This window comes from Pyrus communis, chromosome 1, assembly GCF_963583255.1.
Source record: "Pyrus communis chromosome 1, drPyrComm1.1, whole genome shotgun sequence".
Lineage (NCBI taxonomy): Eukaryota > Viridiplantae > Streptophyta > Magnoliopsida > Rosales > Rosaceae > Pyrus > Pyrus communis.
In genome coordinates, this window is record NC_084803.1 from 7473690 (window position 1) to 7497708 (window position 24019).

At 33.3% G+C, this 24019-nt stretch overlaps 2 protein-coding genes, 1 long non-coding RNA gene and 1 pseudogene across 3 annotated transcripts; 1 reads left to right on the forward strand and 3 right to left on the reverse strand.

The window, feature by feature from the left end:
* Positions 1–1929: 1929 nt before the first annotated feature.
* On the reverse strand, positions 1930–4042 carry LOC137732517 (UPF0481 protein At3g47200-like; annotated as a pseudogene).
* A 3203-nt stretch (positions 4043–7245) lies between these two features.
* Positions 7246–8294, forward strand: LOC137713013 (uncharacterized). The gene is made up of 2 exons (XR_011065267.1): positions 7246–7988; positions 8073–8294. It is a non-coding gene; the product is annotated as an uncharacterized lncRNA (long non-coding RNA).
* Positions 8295–8417: 123 nt separating this feature from the next.
* LOC137713003 (UPF0481 protein At3g47200-like) lies at positions 8418–9923 on the reverse strand. Its single transcript, XM_068452233.1, has one exon. The coding sequence runs from the start codon at positions 9921–9923 to the stop codon at positions 8592–8594; it is 1332 nt and encodes a 443-aa protein (XP_068308334.1). The 3' UTR covers positions 8418–8591.
* An 11952-nt stretch (positions 9924–21875) lies between these two features.
* LOC137720153 (UPF0481 protein At3g47200-like) lies at positions 21876–23530 on the reverse strand. Its single transcript, XM_068459169.1, has one exon. The coding sequence runs from the start codon at positions 23469–23471 to the stop codon at positions 21981–21983; it is 1491 nt and encodes a 496-aa protein (XP_068315270.1). The 5' UTR covers positions 23472–23530; the 3' UTR covers positions 21876–21980.
* Between the last annotated feature and the right edge of the window lie 489 nt (positions 23531–24019).

A 24019-nucleotide genomic window follows, 5' to 3' on the forward strand; every position in this document is an offset into this window, starting at 1 on the left:
TCCGCTCACCAGAAATGAAGCCCAGATTATGCTGCTACTGCGCTTGGTGGTTCATTTTCTGTAAAACTCAAGCCAAAACACAGTCATTTTGAACCCTGGGAAAATGAAAAACCCCTTAAGTGAAACGGCGTCATTTTCTTTTATTGAAAACAAAAAATAAGACTTTAGTCACTGACATATGAGGGACCACTCGTCCAGATTACCCCTCTTTGTAATGTGGTGCAACTAGATTGCAGCCATGTGTATCCCTTTACTCTTATCTATCTAGAGTCCAGTGAAACATAAATAACATTTTCTAGGGTATTTTGGTGGATGAAGAAACACAGCAAATTGTTTCGTATAGGGTAGTCTAATTCGATTAATTTTGCTTTTGAACTATATATTGAACCAACGTAACATAAATGTCTCAACTGGTTCGTTTTAGGCCTTAAACTAGTAGTAACTAAACAACATTTCATGACAAGTTTGGTTTTATCATTTCCCCTCAAAATCAATTACGAAGATGAAATTAGTGATTTTTAAAGAAATTTATGAATACCAAGAGGTATGAAAGTTGTAAGTTAAGGTATAAACTTTTTACATGCCTTTAGTGTTACCGGTTTCAACCGCTTCGGTGGATAAAGCGTTTTTTATTATAAATATTGTGAAAACACCGCTATATAACAAAATGGGAGATTAATGGTTGATGGATATCATGGTTTTTTACATTGAGAGATATATTTTTGCTTTTCTTGATAATAAGCCTATTTTGCGACATTTTCATAACATAAAATATCGCCGACAACAATTGTAATTTGTTTATATAAATAAATTATGAGCGACATTAATATTGTCTAATATATATATATATATATATCTAAAAGAATTTAGTTGTCTATATTTTTTACAACCTTTTACCCTTTTATATTTCGCATGTCCCTTCAACGATTCTTGGATTCATCATATGATATGACCGTTGTATATATTTGCGAAATGGGTTTTGTGTTGGTGGGTTTGGTGGGAGAGTGTGATTTGTCCTGCTTCATATACAGGTTTTACCTTTCCTACTTCAACGCAGGTATTGCTTGCATCTTTATTGAAGAGATGATACAAATGTAGTATGAAAATGTAATAAATGTAGCAGTACTCTTTTTTAACTAGTTACGTACGTGCATGCAATGAGGTTTTTTCTCGGCATATTATTTATTTGTTTTATTTTAGGAACAAAGTTGAGATATTACTTAAAGTACAACTTTTATTTCTCACAACATGTGTCATTTTGATTTTGGCTTAAACATAACAATTTCGCTAAATTAAGTCTCCATATAAAGGGGGGAAGGGGGGGGGGGGGGGTGTGGAAAAGTACAAACTTTTGGTTCTTTTGGCTTAAACATAACAATTTCGCTAAATTAAGTCTCCATATAAAGGGGGGAAGGGGGGGGGGGGGGGTGTGGAAAAGTACAAACTTTTGAGAACCAAAATTAAGGTTGAGATGTATTTGACGGGAGAATGAGAGGAAAGAATGGGGAAATTAAGGAAAGAACAAAATTTTGTGACCTTTTCTACTTTTTGTGTCAATATATAATTTAGTTAGGTTTTTCAACATGAAGCAAAGGAGTGTCTAGCTTTTGAGTAATTTATGTGAATTAACTTATGGATCAGCAGCGGGGATGCCTGGATTTGAAATTGGCGAGCTCCACAATAAAATTGAACTCAATGAAAAGAGCAGTCAAATGAAACTTATGAATCTCACTATGACCTTCTTTCCCATGGTGGAAGGCTATAATGAGACTTTTTCTAAACATATTATTTATTTATTTATTTTAGATACAAAGGAGACATATTATTTAATTTCACGCATAGACAAACTATTGCAAATTAACAAATACATATATATAGCGCACACTAGAAATTAAATGGAAAACTACGAGTGCGTAATTTAGTGTTGATGCTTAGCGAGCAATAGACCACACAGTTTGTATGAGAGTGAGTATGATGAGAAAAGTAGCAGCAATGACAGAAATAGTTGTCCAAGGTGTGTTGAAATATTTTTGTTTCAGATTTGCCTTCCATTTGTTCCACGGCTTTTTGTAGTACTTGTTGAGGTCCTTTGTAAGAGTAGCATAAGACAATTCGCCTGTGTCCACCAAAACACCTTTGCCAAGGCTGTTAAACAGAGTAGACACCTCATTGTTGTCACCAAGCATATTTTCAACAATTCCATTCTTGACAAGCAATTCCACATCAACAAAATAATCCATGAGGACGATATAATCAGTGAAGACGGTATTGCTGCAATAACATTGCTCAAAGGCAATAAGGTTTCGGAGTACAAGCTCCGTGCTATCGGATATATTTAGATTTGGAATTTCCAAAATTCCGTATCAGTGAAACATATATCAAATAGATTCTTACTTGATCTCGCCTTAAACTTGACTCCAGCCTGGTGTAGTTTCATCATGCTGGGTACAGCTAGAGTTTGGACTGACCCTCGATTTTTTGAGTTCTCTTCCTCCGTTGGTAGATTTAAAGTTCTAACCAAATCTACAAAATGCTCTACTTTAAAACTAGAAGAAGATCCCAAATCGTCTCTTTTCACATATAAACACGTTGATTTCTTACAGAACTTGTAAGAGAGGTCAAATACTGAAGGCATAGTAGCGGGCACCTCCGCAGTGGCTAAGAGATCCTCAAGAATGAAAAATGGCAGCTGATTTTCAAGCATAAGCATGTCAGGTCTTATAATATTTATCAACCATGGTTTGTGAAAGATGCGGTCATTGCTATCGGGCACGATATGCTCCCCATACCTCAATAAGAGCTCAATGATGAACGCGGCATCCACAAGAATGATTCCCACAAATACATCACTGCACAACTCAATGGTGTTCGCATAGCAACTGCGCAATTCCGCTTCCTTGCCCCTTATTTTCTTTACATACTCTTCCAAGCTGACCTTAGTCCGACGTAAAAAATACCGCAGATACCTCTTCTTGTGTTCTTCCATGTCCTTTAAGACTTCCTTGCCATGGTGAAGCAGACCTATAGAGACTACTTGATGTGTGTAGGCCTTTTTATTTACACACTGTAGTCGTTCAGGAACTCTGTAGATACAACACGAAGGGAACAAGGGAGGCAAACCATGCAACTCCTGACGAATTGAAGTTACTAAGGCCATCTCCAACCGAAAGGTTCAGAGGGCCAGAGCGCCGAAAATAGTCGAAAACCGTCTCTAACCGAAGGCTAGGCCAGAGGGCTCTGGAATCTAAGAGGGCCCTACGGAATCGGAGAGGGCTAGAGGGCTGGCCTTTTTTTTTTTTTTTGCTTATGTTGGAATTCCTGTCAGTTATAACCGACAGGAATTCTTTGAATTTTTTTTTAACAGTTTTCTTATTATTTTTTATTTACAAAAATTTTCCTATAACTTCTATTTTTCATATATTTTTTTTAAATTCTAGTTTTTTCCTATAACTTTTATTTTACAAATTTGTTTCATATTTTTTTTTAAATTTCATTTTTTCCTATAACTTCTATTTCACAAAAAAAAAAATTCATTTTATTTTAAATTCTTTTTTTTTTTTCCTATAACTTCTATTTCACAAAATTTGTTTCATATTTTTTTTAATTCTTTTTTTTTCTATAACCTCCTAAGCCATTATACAACATTAAATTAAATTAAGTAACATGAAACAACATTAAACAATATTAATAACATTAACCAACATAAAAAATAAAATAAAAAAACATTTAACAACATGAAACTTAAACAACATTTAAGTTGTAGTTTTTAAATAATAAATTATGTTTGGCCCTATAGCCATTTGGCCCTCGGTTGGAGACGGTTTTTTGTGACAGGGCTAAAACGAGTCATCTGGCCCTCTGGCCCTCGATTGGAAATAGCAGCAAATATGACCATGTACTGTTCATTAAAATATTAATATCTTGGAGAATCTTGGAGGGCCAGAGGGCTAAAACGAGCCCTCTGGCCAGCCTTCGGTTGGAGATGGCCTAACGGAATGTAAGGGTTTTCGATGTCATGTGGAGCTTCGTTGCATCCTTCCATTTAATGCTGATGTGTTTGTTGTTTCAAATTGTAACTACTGACAACAAGATGATGATCAGTGACACATCAATAAACAAATTCTTTGCTAATAGAGAAAATTAATCCATACATTGAGAAAACATGACAACAATCAAAACTAATCTAGATAATAGAGAAAATTATTAATGTTGCAAATATATACACCCAAAAAAATAAATTTTGTTTTATATATTTATAGGGAGCGCGTTTAGTCAAAATGAGATGAGAGAAAAATATAAAGCAAAATAGTAGTATCTGCTAATAATAAGTCATAAACTTGTATTCTTTAGTTTTTTTTTTTTTATATAGAGTTGTCATATCCCACTATGCAATTGAAAGCGTTTTTTTTTTTTGGTTGTTTGATATTTTGGCAACAACAAAAAATATATAAGACAAACCGATAAAACAAACAAATATTGGACAATAAAAAAACCTAACAAATCATTGAATTATCCATCTGTACAATTTTTTGAAAACATGTCTCTATAGGCAAAATTTTTTTATTTTATGTCTCTAAAGGTAAGTGTCTAAAAAACGAACCTATTTGGCATAGCAAACCAAGTTGACATGACATCCCCTTGGGATTGTGACATAACCCTTTAATTCATGGATTTGGATCCTCTTCGGATCCCCTCCTTGGGGATCCCGGAGATCAAAGCACAAGGACCGTTCATCAAAGATTGTGCGGTCATAATTAAATGTTTTTTATATTTTTAAAAGTAAAACAATCTCGTTTTACGTAAAAAAACATTTAATTACAGTCGTACGATCTTTAATGAACAGTCCTTTTGCCTTGATTTCTAGAATCCCCAGGAAGGAGATCCAGGGAGGATCCAAATCCTTAATTCATCACCTTTTGCTCAAGTGAAGCCATATAGATGTTGGTGTGTAAAGTTGGCTCCATACAAGACAACAGGATGTGGAGAGGCATTTCACATTGGGGAAGTACACTAGTAATTTAAAAATTAAATACAAGTAGTTCATTTCTAATTCTACGGAATTTTTTTATGATAAAACTTCGTAGTTGAGGTTTATTGAGCCAGATGTCATGTATATATTAGGCCTAAGTGGTTAATCGAAAATAATATAGTAGTGCAAGTTGTACTAAATACTGGATACTTAATAAACTGAAACACATATACACAACCAAACTATTCAACTCAAAGATATTAAAAAGAAAATTGCATTATTGAAGATGATCAAATAAATTGAAAAGGTCAAATAACATAAATTAATGGAGGATGTAGAAAAATAATTAAATCAAACTATAATAGTCAACCAGTTTGCATAAATCACTAGCTCAAGTTGTGCACAAATTGATGAAATGTGACATTCATATAAGAAACCAATCCGTTCTTATCTCAAACAAGAATCCTTCTCAACTTTGGCTGATGACAACAATCAATAGCAGAGTGACATCAACAAGGTTACGTCATTTGGCACATGAAGATAGATGGACTTTCATTTAACAGACTATATAATTGGGGGCATGAGGCCAATAATTGTAGAACAGAGCCATGCATACAACCATTCAAACATAAAAACTAAAATCTTCAAGAAACAAAAAATGCATATCCCTGTTTTATTCTGTTTTTTATCCTTTGATTGTTCATAGACTAGAAATAATAAACACGAGTGTGTAAGGAAAGAAAAGATGTACTCACAAATCACTTCATAGCATATATGAAAAGTATTGAGCTTCTATTCAAACTTAAGTGCAATGAAAAGCATATCAACTTTTTCCAAATACTAGCACATCCTTAGAAAATTAAAGGACTTCTCATGTGTGCTTATAGAGACTTGGCTACTCTCTGATTTACCAATTGCTTTTATTAGGGTAAAACCTCAATAATTTCTTCATTAGAAAAGGTAGACAAGTTGATCAATCAATTTCTTCGAGCTAGCTACCCTTATTCTTCTTCCACTATAAGAATATATGGTTAATTTAATTCAATGTTCAGAATTGTTATTTACCTATAACCGTTTATGTTCATATTCGGATAACTGTTTACCCGTTGGGTAATTGCATAAACAGTTATACTCATATCCATAACTGTTTATAAATGGTTAATCATACCATAACAGTGTACCTATTTAACTATAACCGTTTACCCATTTAACCATAACCATTAACCCGTTTATCTTTTTTTTAACCATTTACCCTTTTTTTCACCCCCTAAATGTTTTTTTTAACAACTTGAAAATTACAAATGAAAATTTTGTCATAATTTTCATTTTCTGGCAATTAAACACTGTTATAGGTTCATTTTCGCATGCATTTCCCTATTTTAGACGATTAGACATAATAAACATGTAATATGTATGGGATACATAGAAAAGTATCGGATACAAAACAGATACATAGAAAAGTAACGGATACAAAACACGTTAATATGTATGGGGCAACGAAGACGTAATAACTGAGTAGATTCCAATCTAACGTTTTCAATGGGCTTACGGAGGTCTCAGAATTGAGTAGAGGCAAGTTTGCGACTTAGCAGCATGTCTACGAATGACGAATCACACTTGTCGTCTCATGCATCCTCAGCTGGTCTGGATGTAACAACTGTGGTTCTAGCTTCCTTCAACTGTGATATGCGGCCAATGGTGTTGATATGCGACCAAAAAATAAGAACAGAAGCCGAATCAAGTTCACTCGAAGCACATCAGGAAGACAATCCTAAAAAAGAAAGATTGGCTAAGCTTTTGTGACAGAAATTGAGGAACTATAGCAGGTAACTGAAAGATTAGCGAAAATGAGAGAGAGGGCAGCGATGAGGGAGAGATGACCGGGGGACAGGGTGTTTAAGACTTTGAGTTTAGCAGAGAGATTGAAAATTTAGGGTTTCAATTTTTTTTATTAAATTTTACATATATTAAATTAAATGGGTAAATGGATACCTGTTATAACCGCGGGTAATACCCATAACCGATGAATATCCATTATAACCACGGGTAATACCCATAACCGTCAATTTAAATTTCCCACATAAATGGTTATACCCATAACTGTTTGTAAATTTCACTACCCATAACCGTTTGTTCATCTAAACGGCTACCCATGACCGTAACTGTGAACTTTAAATGGACGGATAACAGCGGTTACCCAAATCCATGTGTATTTTGCTCATCCCTATGTATTTTGCTCATCCCTAGTGATCAATATTGGCAGTCGCAAGGACGCGGTGAATCTGCAGGTAAGAGTTCTACTCTTTACAAAAGTTATGAACTACAGTTTGCATTTGGATGGCCGTGATTCATGTTAAACGATCTTGGTGATTGGATCTTTTAGATTGGATTTTTGTGGTTTTGAATTTGTGGGTTTTTTAGGGATTTCTAGGTTTTTTTAGCTTTTGAGTGTTGGGGATTTCTGTCCCTTTCAAACTAGCCCTCCATCGCTCTCAATTTCCTCCCCTTCACCGATCATCTGAAACCAGTGATACTCAGAGTTCCCCATCATCGAACTTCATTCGAAAACCTTCTGGAGCGACTTCTCCTCACCAAGCAGCCACTGTGCTCCAGATCTTTCTAGTTGAAATTCCTCTTCTTTACCCTTTCATATTGAATTTCACATCAACATTGGATTCGAGTTTTCCGACGATAATCTGATGATTCCTGCGACCCCCACCATCGAGGTTAGTCTAAAAGGATTCTTATCTTATAGTTGTATTGCATGTTAAAATCTGTTTCGAATTTGTGATTTAATAAAATTAGGCTTTAGAAAAAATTTCATGATTTTGTCTAATTGAATTTAAGGATTAAATTTTTTTTTCATTACTGTTCTGGGTTTGTTGGGGGGAGGGGGTTTTGAATGTGATGTACAGAACTTGGTTGCATACACTACACCCCAGAAATTAGCCACAGGGTGCTGGTTGAATTGGCCGAACACATAAAGGAATTAGAGAAGACAAAGTCTCATGAGCATCCGGTAGTTTTCTACTTTGGTTAATTGGTCAAATTTTATTTAGGTCCTAGAAAGATTGGGAGGTCTATGAGATATGTATTCGTGCAGGATAAAGCTTTGGATGTTTTAGCAATTGAGGATAAGAAAAGGCAATATGCTGCTGCGGAGAACCATCTGGAAGATGTATTGCATTCAGCTCTAGCCACTTCAGAGTAATGTACCACTAGACTTTTGTTATATGATTGTGTCTGTAAAATTATGTAGTTTTGTTTGCATTATTAAAGAACTGGTAGATCAAACTCCAAAAAGGTATTAACAAGGCTTACTTGATTCAATGAGTGTGAAAGTTTTGAGTTATGAAAAAGCTGAGGAGGAGAGTTGTTCACCAAACAACATTATCCATGTATTAGGAGGAAGCCTTTAAGGGAAGGGATCTCTAATTTTTTTTCAAAACACAGTAATACCAAATCAGCCCTTAAAGAAATGATAGAAATAATGATACAACTAGTAACGGTCTTGAGTTTGTGTTACTCCATGGTGAAAAGCTACAATGAGTAGAAATTAACTGGGAAAAGAACAGGAAGAAAAATGAAATGGAAAACGGAGTGCCTAACTTAATGTTGATACTTAGTGAGTAAAAGTCCACGCCATTTGTGTGATAGTGAGTAAGATGACACAAGTAGCAACAATGAAGGAAATAATTTTCCAAGGTGTGTTGAAATATGTTTGTTTCAGATCTGCCATCCATATGTTCCACGGATTTTTGCAGTAGTTGTCGAGGTCCTTTGTAAGCTTAGCATAACTGAATTCATCTCTGTCAAACACAACACCTTTGCAAAGCCTGTTAATCAGAGTGGATACCTCATTGTTGTCACCAAGCAGATTTTCAACAATTTCCTCCTTGACAAGCAATTCCACATCAATTGGGGTGTTCACCAAATGATCAATGAGGATGATATAATCACTGAAGAAGTAGGAATTCGGAGTGCAATGGGATTGCTCAAAGGCAATAAGGTTTCGGAGTACAAGCTCTGTGTCATCATCGATTATTAGATGTGGAATTTTCAAAATTCCATCTTGATCATTGAAACGTATATCAAATAAATTCTCGCTTGATCTCACCGGACGAAACTTGACTCCAGCCCTGTGTAGTTTCGTCGAGGGCGGTATACCTCGAAATCCGAGTTGCTCTCCCTTTTCTGAGTTCCCTTTCGCCGTTGGTAGATGTAAAGTTCTAACCAAATCAACAAAATGATGTACTACAGAACTAGGACATTTCCAATTGTCTTTTTCCATATAAAACCCCGTTGATTTCTTGCAGAACTTGTAAGAGAGGTCAAGTACTGAAAGCTTCGTAGCCGGCACCTGATCGGCAGTGGGAAAGAGATCCTCTTCTTTTTTTGTCAAGGAAAAGAGATCCTCAAGAATGAAAAATGGCAGCTGATTTTCGAGCAAAAGCATGTCAGGTACTATAAAATTTATGAACCCTGGTTTGTAAAAGATGCGGTCATTGCTATCGGGCTTGATATGCTCCCCGTCCCTCCTCAATAAGAGCTCAATGATGAACGCGGCATCCACAAGAATGATTTCTACAAATTTTTCACTGCTAAACTCAATGGTGTGCGCATAGCAACTGCGCAATTCCGCTTCCTTGCCCTTTATTTTCGTTACATAATCTTTCTCGCTGACCCCAGTCCGCTCTAAAAAATACTGCAGGTACCTCCTCTTGTGTCCTTCCATTTCTTCTAAGCCTTCCTTGCCATGGTGAAGCGGGCCTATAGAGACTAGTTGAGGTGTGTAGGCCTTTTCATTTACACACCGTACTGGTTCAGGAACTCTGTAGATACAACACGGATCGGGCGAGGGAGGCAAATCATTCTCCTGACTCTGACCCATTGAAGTTAGTAACGGAGTGCACAGGCTTTCGATGTCATATGAAGCTTTGCTCCTTCCTTCCATTTAATGCTAATGTGTTTGTTGTTCCAAATCGCAATTGCTGACGATGAGATAAAGATCACTGTCACAATAATAAGCAAATTCTTCGCTATGATATTTTTAACATGCTTCAACTAACTATTGAGAAAACATGAAAATAATCAAAACTAATCTAGATAATAATGAAAATTAATCCAAGCATTGCAAATAAATACACCCGAAAAAGTAAATTTTGTTTTATGTATTTATGACGATGAGCGCATTTGGTCAATTCTGTTTTATATATTTATGATGAGGAGTGCGTTTGGTCAAATTGAATTAATTTTTTCTATTTACCCTCTGTTTCTTTTAATTAACGTAGGGATGAGAAAAAAAAATATAGAACAAAATATTAGTATCTACAATAATAAGTCAAACTTGTAGTCGTGTAGTATTTTTATAAAGTTGTGACGTCACTACGCAATTGGAAAGAGTTAAGTTTAAATTAAAAAATATATATTTAAACTCCCAAGCAAACAGATATAATACATTTTTATCAACAACAAAGAAATATTGTGATATAGGTACTTGTGATTCAAGTAGATAATACATTTAATATGTGATAGAGGTAGATCAAGAAAAATATTAAATAAATCTATATTATAGGTAACTCATGAACAAAAATTCTATGGAAAAGGCAGATAAACTTATGATATAGGTAGAATATAAAAAATAATAGAGAGATACATTAAAAAAAATATGTAATATAGGTAAATAAACATCAACGAATTTCATAGAATCAATATGATTTTCATAAGAAAACAATGATATTGATAAGAAAAACACTAAAAAGAGTTTAACAACAAAGAAGGGAGAAAAGTTCAGCTACAAATTAATAATCAATGACAGTAAATTTTATAAAACAATTAATCCTATAACTAAGGTATTGTGTGTATTTACATATTTACTACAATTTATAAATTTTAGGGTATATTTGGTATGAAAATAAAAATAAACTAACATGTAATCCATCGGACCTATCGCAACAAAAACTTAAAGCGGACTATTTCTAATTATGGCTCACAAAATTGAACTTATATCAAGTTTACTATAAAAACAAAACTATAAATGCTTATTTATCTTGTATATGGAAAAAAATAATAATACAAAAGACAAAAAGTGAACAGAAATGAAGATGGCGGGGTAATAAAAGCCAACAAAGTGTGGGGACATTGTAAACTTTAAGACCAACTCCAACACTTGGAGTCTCAAATTTTCCCTTCTATTACCCCTATTTCATTCCAACCCTTTTGCTAAAATAGTATTAAGTGTTAGAACTAAAAAAATAAAACTCAATTCCCCCCAAAATTTAGTGTGGAGCCCACGTGTGAGATTGGAACAAGAAGAGTGGAATGGACTCGACCAGCCCAGGCGAGCCCACAGCCCAGCACACGTGCGCTAACCCAACCCGCCTCAACTTCGTTGGCCCACCCACGCGGGGATGTCGGGTTGCATTCGGCCTGTGACACGAGCCCAACAGCTCCTTGGTGATTCAACGGGCAAAATCAAATGGGTCTTGCAGATCCAACAGTACACTTTAATTTATTTAATTTATAGTTTTATATTTATATATTTATTGAATCCAAAGGCTGAGATCGAATATAATCAAATCTAACGGTAAAAAAAGATCTAATGGTCCAATTTTAAATCCAACGGCTAAAATAATTTAAAAAACAATTAACTCAAAATTCACCCAAAAACTCTATAAATACCTATGTATTTGTTCAAACATCCACACAAAACTCATTTTTCTCCTACAATTCTTCCAATTTTTCTTTCTACCATATTCTAAAATCATTTCTTCCCATTTCCAAAACATCCACACAAATCTTTATCATGTGTTTCATATTCTTCCATAGTGTTTCATGAGTTTCATGTGTCGATTTAGTGATATTTCAATATTTATCGGAATATAAATATTTTTAGGTTAAAATTTTTTAAAAAAATAGTGTTTCATAGTCTACATAAATTTTTTTTTAAAGTTAATTTAAAAAAAAAAAACCTAAATTCATTATTTAATAATCTAGGGCTAAAATTTTAGGCATAAGGGTTGGAGCAGAAAAAACTATTTATGGGCTAAAAGCCTAAAACCTAAATTTTTTTTTGTTGTCCAAGGATTGGAGATGGTCTAAAGAGAAGAAAAAAAATATAAAATTAAAAAAAAAGGAAAATTCAGCCAAAAAAAAGAAGATACTATCCATATATTAGGCCTAATGATTAATTGAAGACAATATCAGTGCATAATTGTACTTAATAGTGAATATTTATGAAACTTAAACATATATACACATCCAAACTATTCAACTCAAAGATATTAAGAAGAAAGTTGCAGCATTCCCTTAAGTAGTAAATATGACGCTAAATGTTTCAAACCGGTGGATATGTGCAAACATAGCAATGGAGAAGAAGAAAGCCAGACGAAAGATTATAAATTGAAAAGTGAGTTGTTATTGGTACTAAAAATATGTCGTCTAACTCATTTTGAAGGGAAATTATTATTTTGAGAATGTGTGCATGATAATTTGTTGAAGTATCAGTAACAATACTTCTCATCTAAAACGAAAAGAAAAAAAAAATGAAGCGAATTCACACCTGTTTTGTATACAGGAAAAGAAGCAAGTTTGCAGGTTGATTTGCCTCTTGTAGATGAATAAGAAACTCAATACATATTACTTGCTCATCTGGTAGATAAAAAATAAATTTTCTTGTAACAATAGCACGATGATAAGCTACCTATATACAAGCATTTCTTCTTCAATATGTTTTTGCAGAACGTGTTTAATGGGCCATATTAAATTAATGCTGTGATTCATCATATAGCTACCTATCCTTTGTCTTTCCTTAACTAAAAATCTCGATATTTGGTGACAGTTTGACAAAACGTAAATTTGGAAAAATCTCGATATTGTGGTAGCCAGATTTATATCAGTTATTGTGATCCATTAATTTAATAGGCTCTTATTTAGATCAGTGCAATTTAATATTTAGTTGGTAGATGATGTTAAATATTTTGGAGGTGTGAATATTGAGATCTATGTTATTAGTGAACAAACAATCTAAAAACCAAGTTAACACCCATGGATTTATCTACTGTATTCTCAAGAGGACCTAATTCACTTCTTCATTCTACCTAAAATGTATAACACTTAACACTTCACATGGTGCCTAAAACAATATAAGAAACGGTAAAAATCAAACATTAATTTTGAAAGCCTCAACTAATACAAATTAGAAGACATGACATTAAGTTAATTGGTAGATTGAAGCCTAACCAGGTTGAAAGTGAAGCTTGTTCTGTGCAAAAAGTCATAGAAGTTACGACTCTAAACACTCATAGTTAGAAAGGATCTCTATGAAGAATGAGTAGGTAAGGAAAATACCGGTAGAAATGCTTAAAAGAATTAATCCAGTATCATTTACATGAAAGGGAAAAAAATTGAAAAAGCTTACTGCTTTTCTCATCCAAACTGAAGGCATAGCAAGATTACGTTCTTCCAGCGACGTCAGTTTTCAGCTCCAATAGAAATGAAATTTTGAATACAATTGAATGATTAAAATTGTTTTTCTGACCTTCTTCATAGCCCTAAAATTATACAACTATTATTCTTTTTCCTGATAGTTCTCATTTACACCTTTCCTGGAATTATACAACTAATGTTTTTTTACCTAATAGTCCTCATTTGTAACTTGGGCATATCAATTAGAGTAGATAAAATTATTCATATGCCAAACAAACCAAGATAAAGAGCTCATTTTACAGTAATATGAGTGTACCAACATCAACAAAAACACTATAAAACAATAGTGGAGCATAATCGAGATTTCGCTTGCCAAAACAAAAGAAAAAGAAAGCAAACTTACAATAACTCAGTCTTCAATCCTGAGGTCCTACTGCTGAAAGAACCAAATCTCAATGCCAGGTTTCTGCAATTTCCTAAAAAATACAAATAAAAAGTCAAAACCCTAGTCGGAAAAGTAACCGCGCTCCGAGCTTTCTAAGAAACTCAGATGACAAAATCAACATGATATTAGATAATACATTGCATTGATTATAAAGCTTCATTATCACATTTAATACCAATAACGACGATTAAAATATGATTTTGAGAAACATAATACAAAAATGAAATCTAATATCTAAATTGATTGACACATCTGATGTTCATTCAACTCAAGTATCAATTCAAATATCAAATAGTGTTTCCAATATTAGAAAGAGGTCTGTTATGCAATCTGTAATTTGTGAACAGAGAAGTTAAGAAAATACCGTTTGAAGGTTCCGCCCTGTAAAATGTTAGTACTTCACTTCCATTTTGTTTGGTGCATCCGCGTGTGTACTTGCAGTTTTGAAATTGGCCTGCTTTTACAGAAGTGCCCAAAATTCAGGGGTTACTCAATTTCTTACTGCTGGAATGGATTAAAAGAGCCTTACGGGAAGGCTTGATATACTTGCAAAAACAAAAGAACCACTTAAGTGGTTTTAACAAACAATGCAAAACAAGGACTAATCTTCTTATATATAAAGCCGGAGCCCCACTTTGAGGTCATGGATGGTCAAAATGTCCTTCAACCAAAAAAAAATCAAAAGCAGCAAAATGAATGCATAGAATAATACAAGGGTAATTTTATAATTAACTTTTTGGTGTAGTTTTTTTATTGTTTATTTTAAAATCAATAACTTATAATAAGTTAATAATAATATGATTCAATTTCTTTATTTTTAAATACGTTCAAAATATCGTAAAAGACGTGTAATGTCGGTTATAAAAAAAAAATTTACACGCGAATAATAATGTGATTAAATTAATTGTTAGATGATTGTTTTTTTTTTTTTAACAAAAGATATTATCTACATTAAGGGAAATGAAGTAGGCTTAGTCTCACAATGGACTAGCAATAATGTGATTCAATCAATTTTTTATTAAATACTATTTTCTTTATTGTTAATGTAAATTCTATAAAAATCGATTTTATTATTTGAATACATCTGTTTTAATTGGTGTGATTTCTTCTAACATGATCTAAAATTTTTCATTTACATCAAATATTCGACTTTTCTTTTGTCTATTTACTTATATAAATATATTTAAAACATGTACGTCAGCATGCTGTAATTTAAAAAATATCTTGGAAACTTTAACAAAAAGCTATTGGCACTATTTACTTTAACGAAAAACCACATTTTAACACTAAAAAAATCAATCTTGATATTATTCACTTTACCTTTCATTTTATCTTTACCGTTAAAATTTAAAGTTTTTAAATTCTTTTTATTATTTTTTCTAAATATCTTCTGCACGTGCTCACGGGCGTGCATGAAGACAAATACATGTAAAAAGAAAGAAATAAAAGTGAACAAAAGTGTTCAACTTTTGAAAAAGGAAAGGCTGTCACACTCTGCTTTCTGTCACACTCTGCTTTCTGTCACTTTTGAAAAATATTGACATCTAACATAAAAGTATTTATATTCCACCAATTTCAGTCAGTTTATTTTGATTTGGACTTTCAACACTAACTTCACAAAAAGCTCTGCTTTTAGTCTCACACAGAGAAAAATAAAATAATAATTAAAAAACGAAGGTGAAGCAAAAGTAAAGCGGAAAAGAAGAAAAGAAGAAAAGAAGAAAAGCCGAAATAACAGTCTCAGCATAAGAAAAACCGAGGGAAATCCGTCCGGACATTGGTGATGAACAGTAACCCTTCGTAGAGTTTTTGGCAACAATAATCAAGAGGAAACCAAATTAAAAAATAGGAGATTTTAAGAACCAAAAACTCTGCAATCAAACAAAATATAATCTATAAAAAGAGTTTAAAGAGAGAGAAAGAGGGGAGTGAAGAGACATACCATCCTCAGGCAACCAAAACTTTCAGATAAAAGGACACCAAAAAAACACACAAATTTAACGAAAATTTGAGCACAACCCAAAAATTTAAAGGAAAAAAATCTACGAAACTTAATTAATACTCAATTATAATAAATCCAAAATCTGAGTTGTCCATTCAATTGCTCACCTCCGCTCACCTTCTTCGTACGGAGAGTAATCAATGTCCTTTTTTACACAATTGAACATCAACGCCGCTAAAGACGCAAATATGTCTACGAATAATAAGTCAAACTTGAAGTCGTGCAGTATTTTTATAGAGTTGTGACGTCACTATGCAATTGGAAAGAGTATGAACAATGTGATAGAGTTTAATCACAGGTACCTATATCACAATATTTCTTTGTTGATATTGATTCTATGAAATTCATATTTCTTACATGAAAGAGTTTAATCACATTTAATATGTGATAGAGTTAGATTAAGAAAAATATTAAATCAATCTATATTATAGGTAACATATGAACAATGGAATAGGCAGATAAACTTATGATATGGGTAAATTAATACAATTATTTGTGATATAGGTAGAATATAAAAAATTATAAAGGGATATATTAAAAATATCAACGAATTTCATAGAATCAATATGATTTTCATGTAAGAATATTCTGTTCTTTGAAATTCGAAGTTTAATGATTAATTGAAGACAGTATAAATGCATAGTTGTAATCAATAGTGAATATGTATAAAACTTAAACATATATACACAGCGAAACTATTCAACTCAAAGATATTAAGAAGAAAGCTGCAACATTCCCTTAAGAAGTAAATATGACACTAAATGTTTCAAACCGATGGATACGCGCAAACATAGCATTGGAGAAGAAAAAAGCTAGACGAAAGATTATAAATTGAAAAGTGAGTTGTTATTGGTATTAAAAATATGTCGTCTAACTCTTTTTGAAAGGAAATTATTATTTTGAGAATGTGTGCATGATAATTTGTTGAAGTATCAGTAACAATACTTCTCATCTAAAATGAAAAGAAAAAAAAATGAAGCAAATTCGCACCTGTTTTGTATACAGGAAAAGAAGCAAGTTGCAGGTTGATTTGTCTCTTGTAGATGAATAAGAAAACTAAATGCATATTACTTGTTCATTTGGTAGATTAAAAATAAATTTTCTTATAACAATAGCACGATGATAGGCTGACTATATATAAGCATTTCTTCTTCTATATGTTTTTGCAGAACGTGTTTAATGGGCCATATTAAATTAATGTCGTGATTCATCATATAGCTACCTATCATTTGTCTTTCCTCAACCAAAAACAAAAGTGATTGAGACCAATGAATGTGGTGACAGTGACAGAACGTAAATTTGGAAAAATCTCAATGTTGTGGTAGCCGGATCTATCTCACTTATTGTGATCCATTATTTGTCTCGGGATGAGAGACATGAGAGCAAATCCAGCCAACATGATTTGCCCTGGACAAAGTTTGTGGCAGAATGACCGAGCAACGTCAGTTTGGCTTGCAAAGACAACTATACAAGGAAGGGTACTTTAGGCGTTTCCTACCCTCCACCTTCATTGTTCCCAATGTTTAGAATTTCTTCGATACAGTTAATATTTTCATGAAAATATCGAAAAAATCAGAGAAACTTCAAAATACATCAGAGAAACTCTTAAATTTTAGATATTATCTACACTAAAGGAGTAGATAAGTGAGCTAAGCCTCACAATAAACTAGTAATAATATAGTTCAAATTTGTATTTGGTAAGAATCGAACCTAAGATTTTTTACTTATAAGTGAAAATGAATACTATTAGACCGTATACTAACTAGAAAATTTTAGCAAGTTTTCATCAAAATCAAATAATATAGTTATATCAATATTTTCATAAATTTGTATATTTATATTTTTCTATAATTTAACGTAGTAATGCTAGCGTTCGGTTAATTCAATCAAACTACAAACAGTCAACCAGTTCTCGAGTTGTGTACAAATTGATGGAACGTGGTATTCATACAAGTAACCAATCCGTGAAGTTTTTCGAATGGTTGGAAAACCATGCGTGTTGGAAGATCTTTGTTTAGGGTTTTAAGAACGAATAACAGAGTGACATCATCTGGCAATAATGGTCCCTTCACGTGGTGATGGAGGAACTTTCATTTAATGGACGTACCTCATGACCAATGAGGCCATTAATTATAGAACAGAGGCATGCAAACTACCTTTCATACATAAAAAATTAAGAGTATATTTGGTATACTATTTAAAATTTTTTTATCAATTTTTAAAATATTTTTTAAGAATATTTCTTGAAAATAATTTTTTTTTAAGATTTAAAAACTTGATTGGTTTGCAATTTAAAAATTTTAAACCTTGCGCCTTAAACTATAACAAAGAGATCTAAAAAGAGCAGGTTGCAAAAGAGGAAAAAAGAGGAGAGATGAGGAAATAAAATAAGAGATGATTGAAGGCAAAAGAAAGAAGGGAAATGATCAGACGAGATAGAGTGGAAGATGAGTGAGAAAAAAAAAACCTAAAGAATAAAGAGAATGGATTGGAGAAGAGACAAAAAAGGTAAAAGAAAAAAAAAAGAAGAGAGAAAGAAGAAAAGAGAGATAGATTTGGAGTGAGAGGAGGAGGAAGAAAAAATAAATGAGTGAGTTTAAGTTTAAAAACTCACTTTTTATGTTTTTAAATAATAGACTATATTTTTTATTTAATCTTGAGTTTAGTTTTTAAAAATAGTCATACCAAACAAGTTTTTAAGGCCTAAAACTTGAAAATTGTTTTTAAGTTTAAAAAGTTGGATTAAAATACATTACCAAACACACCCTAAAATCTTTCAGAAACAAAATAAGCATCCCTCTTTAGTTCTGTTTCTTCTATTTTGAATCGGTCCAAAGATTAGAAACAATAAACATGAGTATTCCTACCATCAAGGAATAACATTACTTATTTTATTAATTTAATCAAAAAATTAATTTGATATAATGGTAACAATAAAATAAAGTTGAATTACAATCATGGTACATGTTTTAATAAAGTGGACTATTTCTAATAAGGCATACAAAAAATGGACTTATATTAAAGAATATTCAACTTTGTTTACCCTTTTTTATATGATGTGAAAGAAATTATTATTAATATTCTAAAAAAAATCATCATTAACTAATCTACGATGTGAAAAATAAGAAAAAAAGAGGGTGAATTATAACATATTTTGGAATACAAGTAATATAAATTGTTAATAAAAAATAATATAATAGCATGACTTAATCGTAATTATATAAATAAAAAAACATAAAAAATAAAAAAGCACAAAAATAAAAAAAGCAAAGAATCTACCTCATTTTGCAGAACGTGTTTAATGGGCCATATTAAATTAATGTCGTGATTCATCAGATGGTCACCCATCCTTTGTCTTTCCTTAAATAAAAACAAAAGGGATTGAGACTAATCGTCCAAGTAACCAATCCGTGAAGTTTTTCGAGTGGTTGGAAAACTATGCACGTTGGAAGATCTTTGTTTAGGGTTTTAACAACCAATAACAGAGTGACATCATCAAGATTACGTCATTTGGCAATAATGACCTCTTCACGTGGAGATGGAGGAACTTTCATTTAATGGACGTGTATAATTGTGGGCCATGACCTATGGGGCCATGAATTGTAGAACAGAGGCATGCAAACTACCATTCAAACATAAAAAAATAAAATCTTCCAGAAACAAAATAAGCATCCCTCTTTAATTCTGTTTCTTCTATTTTGAGTCGGTCCAAAGATTAGAAACAATAAACATGAGTATTCCTGCAATCAAGGAATAACATTACTTATTTTATTAATTTAATCAAAAATTAATTTGATAAAAAGGTAACAATAAAATAAAATTTAATTACAATCGTACGTGTTCTAATAAAGTAGACTATTTCTAATAAGGCATACAAAAAATGGACTTGTATTAAAGAATATTCAATTTTGTTTATCCTTCTTTATGTGATGCGAAAGAAACTATTATTAACATTTAAAAAAAAAATCATCATTAACTAATCTACGTTGTGAAAGATGAGAAAAAAAGAGGGTGCATTATAACATATTTTGGAATGCAAGTAATGTTGATGTTTAATATTCAGAAGCATGCTTGTGATTTCCAGAACACCTGCTTCTGCCGCATCTCCCGTCCCAGGCGAGGTCTTCATGCCCTTGCGCCTTCTCTTTGTAACTTTTAATTTCGTCTCGAAAAAAATTCACATTTATATTTAGCATTGGGTTGGTTTGTCATTGCCCACAATTCATGTCCAATAAAAGCCATTTCTCAATGGTGGTGGATCCAACAAGATTTCCTGATTGGTTAGGAAGAAATTTTAGGTGCGTTGGTTTATTTGTTTATCTATTTTCTGATTGGTTAGGAAGAAATTTTTTCAATTAATTGTTGTAAGATTCAGGTCTTCGCGGTCTTTGCGTTCGTTTCCCTCTGTTCTTCTCCGATTTTGGCCGGATCTGTTTTGGTTTTGTTTTTCGTTTGACGGCCGAAAAAACAAACTCTGAACGAAGTAATTTGCCAATCAGGACCTGAGCTTGGAGGTAATTTCACTTTTTGCACAATCGTCCGCGTGCGCCTGCTGCTTCGGCGACTCGAGCTTCGCAGTTCGCTTTTCTGAACGAAATCAGGTATCTTTTTATCCAATTTCACTTCTTTTATGGGAACAATTGTTAATTTGACTTTGGTAGTTGATTTAAGAGCTTTTCATCTTAATTGCTTCGTGTTAGGGATTTGGTGCGTATTTGATTATATTTGTTACGGTTATAATTCCTCTATGTTTCGTAATGGGCCTCAGCATTAGGTTTTAAGATTTTACCTTTGGGAATTTTAAGATTCTAATGTCAGCTGCCCCTAACAATGCGCCCATGATTTTGGAAATTTATGGTTAGATTGTTCAATGGGTGTTGGGAATTTGGGTGTTCTGTGAGTTTGGGTGTAGTCAAATTGGGTCTTATTTTTCTAATTGATCAATGATGGCGGTGTTTCGACATTAGTAGAAGTGAAACCTAGGTATTTCCTGTGAGTTAGGAATGAACAAGATGGTTAATTTTTACTCGAGTATGGATTTTGTTTTCATTGGTTTTGAATTATTGCTCTAAATTCGTGTTTTTCAAACAATCTCCGCGAGTTTTGGAAAGACCTGAATTTGGTTTTAAACAACTGTGTAGATTTTTGGTATGGCAGAGAAGGAGATGAAATATAGGGTTGAGTGGTTCAACAAGTAAGTTTTCTGCACGGCATCTTTAATCTGTTGTATGCTTATGTTTACTCTTCGTTTTAATTATTCACTTATACATCATCTACATGGTTAAAAGTTATAATACCATACACACTGCAATTTATAATTGCACCACAGAGTACCACTGTAATTATGGATGTTGTTAAGTTCATGAAATGATTAATGGATTTTGTAAAAAAAAAATTTATATGTTTCCCACAGACAGAGGATGTGCAAGAAGCTAGGAAAATAAATTTGTATGCATTGTTTGTTAATTTGATTATGCTAAATATTAATTTTATTGTAATTGTTTGCATTTATTTTTGGTTTCTCGAATTCTTATGTTTGGTGGTTATTTCGTGTTTCGGTTAAAGCATTTGGTTATGACTGGTTTGTTACTTTGATCACTGGAAGATTTGAACGCCCTCCCCTCACTCTCTCGAACATATATTGGTCCTTCTTTCATGGTAGTCAGTTTTTATGACTTGACTTTTTGACCATATCCTTATATATCATCATCCATAAAATCTGTCCAATCTGCAAGATTGGACATATATTGGTCCTTCTTCACCGACTCTCCTTTGCCCTAACAACTACTTGACTAATACTATTGTTGTACCAAAAAAGTTTCATGTGGTCAGATGTATGAGTACGGTACATAAGAAAGCTTTCGTATTATACATCCTGATGTGAAAGTTTGTCTATATATAGTTGTCTTTTGCAAGCTACCTGCATGTGAAATTCTAACAACTCTTTTGACGTAATACTTTATAGATGAGAAATTAAGCAGAAATTAGCACAAACCGTACAGCTCTTATTAGCAAAACAGGGTTTACAAATGCCTACAACACAGATGAATCTCACTACGGACAAACCAGACAAACAAATACAACAAGCAAATACTAGTTAAAGGATAGGGAGAAATTGGCGAATTAAGGATTGATACTTAGTTAATGACAGAGATAAGAGAACACACTGTTTGTGTGATTGTCAATAAGATGAGAAAACCAGCTGCAAAGACAGAAATCATTGCCCAGGGTGTGTTGAAATACTTTTGTTTCAAGCTTGCTTTCGATTTGTTCCATAGCTGTCGGCAGTAGTTGTTTAGGTCCTCAGAACGAGCAGCAAAATAGTAGCTTTCGTTGTTCCAAGAAACCCCAATGCAAAGTTTGTTAATCAGATCAGAAACCTTATTGTTGTCGCCGAGTGTAGTCACAAAAATTCCAGACTCAACAAGGAGATCTACATCCATTGCGGTGTTTACAAAACCATCCATGATGCGAAGATAATCACGTATGTGATTCTCCATGCAATGGCATTGTTCAAATGCAAGGAGATTTCTGAGTGTAAGCTCCGTGTAATCGTGTATTTCTAGTTGTGGAATTTCCAGAATACCCTTATTAATATCGAATGATATATCAAACAAATTTTTGCTTGAACTGACCTGAAACTTGACTCCAGCCTGGTGTAGTTTCTTAGCGCATGGTGTATTTAGAGGCCTCTCCGTTCGGGACTTCTTAGTTGGTAGAAATCTTCTTATACGATCGCAGAAGTGTTTAACCTCAGGACTACGACAAGATGTGGGCCCTCCAGTTTGTGAGCTCGTCAAAGATGGTAGATGTAAAGTTCTTATCAAATCAACAAAGTGTTTTACTTCCGAACAAGAAGATATTTTATTCGCCAACAAAGTGTCTTCATTCTCCTGTAAACGCACCACCGTCTTCTGGAAGAACTTGTAAGAGAGCTCTATTATTGAATGCACCCTCCCATTTGCGACAAGATCTCGAAGAGGGACATCTGCGAAAAGATCTTTAAGAATGAAAAATGGCAGCTGATTTTCAAGTAAAATCATGTCAGGCGCTATATTTTGCAACATCCATGGTTTTTTGAATATCCAGTCATTATCATCCTCCAAACGCTTAAAGTTCCTCAATAAGAGCTCAATGATGAAGGCGGCATCAACCAAAATGATACTTACAAATTTTTCACTGCTAAACTCAGTGGCTTCTCCTTCATAACAACCACGCAGTTGTTTTTCACGGCCCATTATTTTCTTCACATAAAACTCCAATTCTTTCTCAGTACGATCTAGAAAATGCTGTAGGTACCTCTGTTTGTGTTCTTCCATGTATAACAAGACTTTGCGATCTTTGTTATCTCTGTTATCTCTGTAATGGTGGAGTGGGCCTATCGAGACTACAAGGGGTGTGTAGAGCGGCCTCCTCACCCACCGTAGTCGCTCAGGAACTCTGTAGATACAACAGTGACGGGATAGGAGTGACAAGCCTTCCAATTTCTTTCTCATCGAAGTCACTATTTTTTTGTCATCTGGAGCTTGATTGTTGCTATCTTTCCCTTTCTTCGAAGCCACTTCGTTGGCGTTTTCTATGTCCTCTGGAGCTTGATTGCTGCTATCTTCCACTTTATTCCCCGGCATTTCTGATTTTAATAGATGAGGAGGAATTTATGAAAATCAATCTCAGTACTATCATGGGAAGTAACTAACTTAAACAATATTGAAGGTTAAAAAAATCCACAAACTGGAAATACTTTCAATTTGATTGATGACTGACTTGGGTAGGCAAAGTTTATACACCTTTGGTACGCCATTGTGGCATGCCTTGCATATCACGAGTTACCACCTATTTTAACCTCTTCACATGTTGATGCATATAGATTTGTGACGGTGCTACCTTAATGTACACATTTTATGTAAGTCATTTTTATATACAGTGAGACTCTATACATATATACCCGCATATACAAGTTAATCCAAATTAAAATACCAATCCTAATATTTTCACAGGGATTGAGAATCCCAGCTGCCCTCCCCCTACATACAGGTCACTCTGTATGCTTCAATTAAAAATGCTATATGTGTGTTCCTCAAAACATGCAAGAGATAAACAAAAATCTACTGAACGTTAAAATAAGACGTCTTTCCATAACCACCTAGTCTACCTTTCCTGATAAATTCCAATTTCC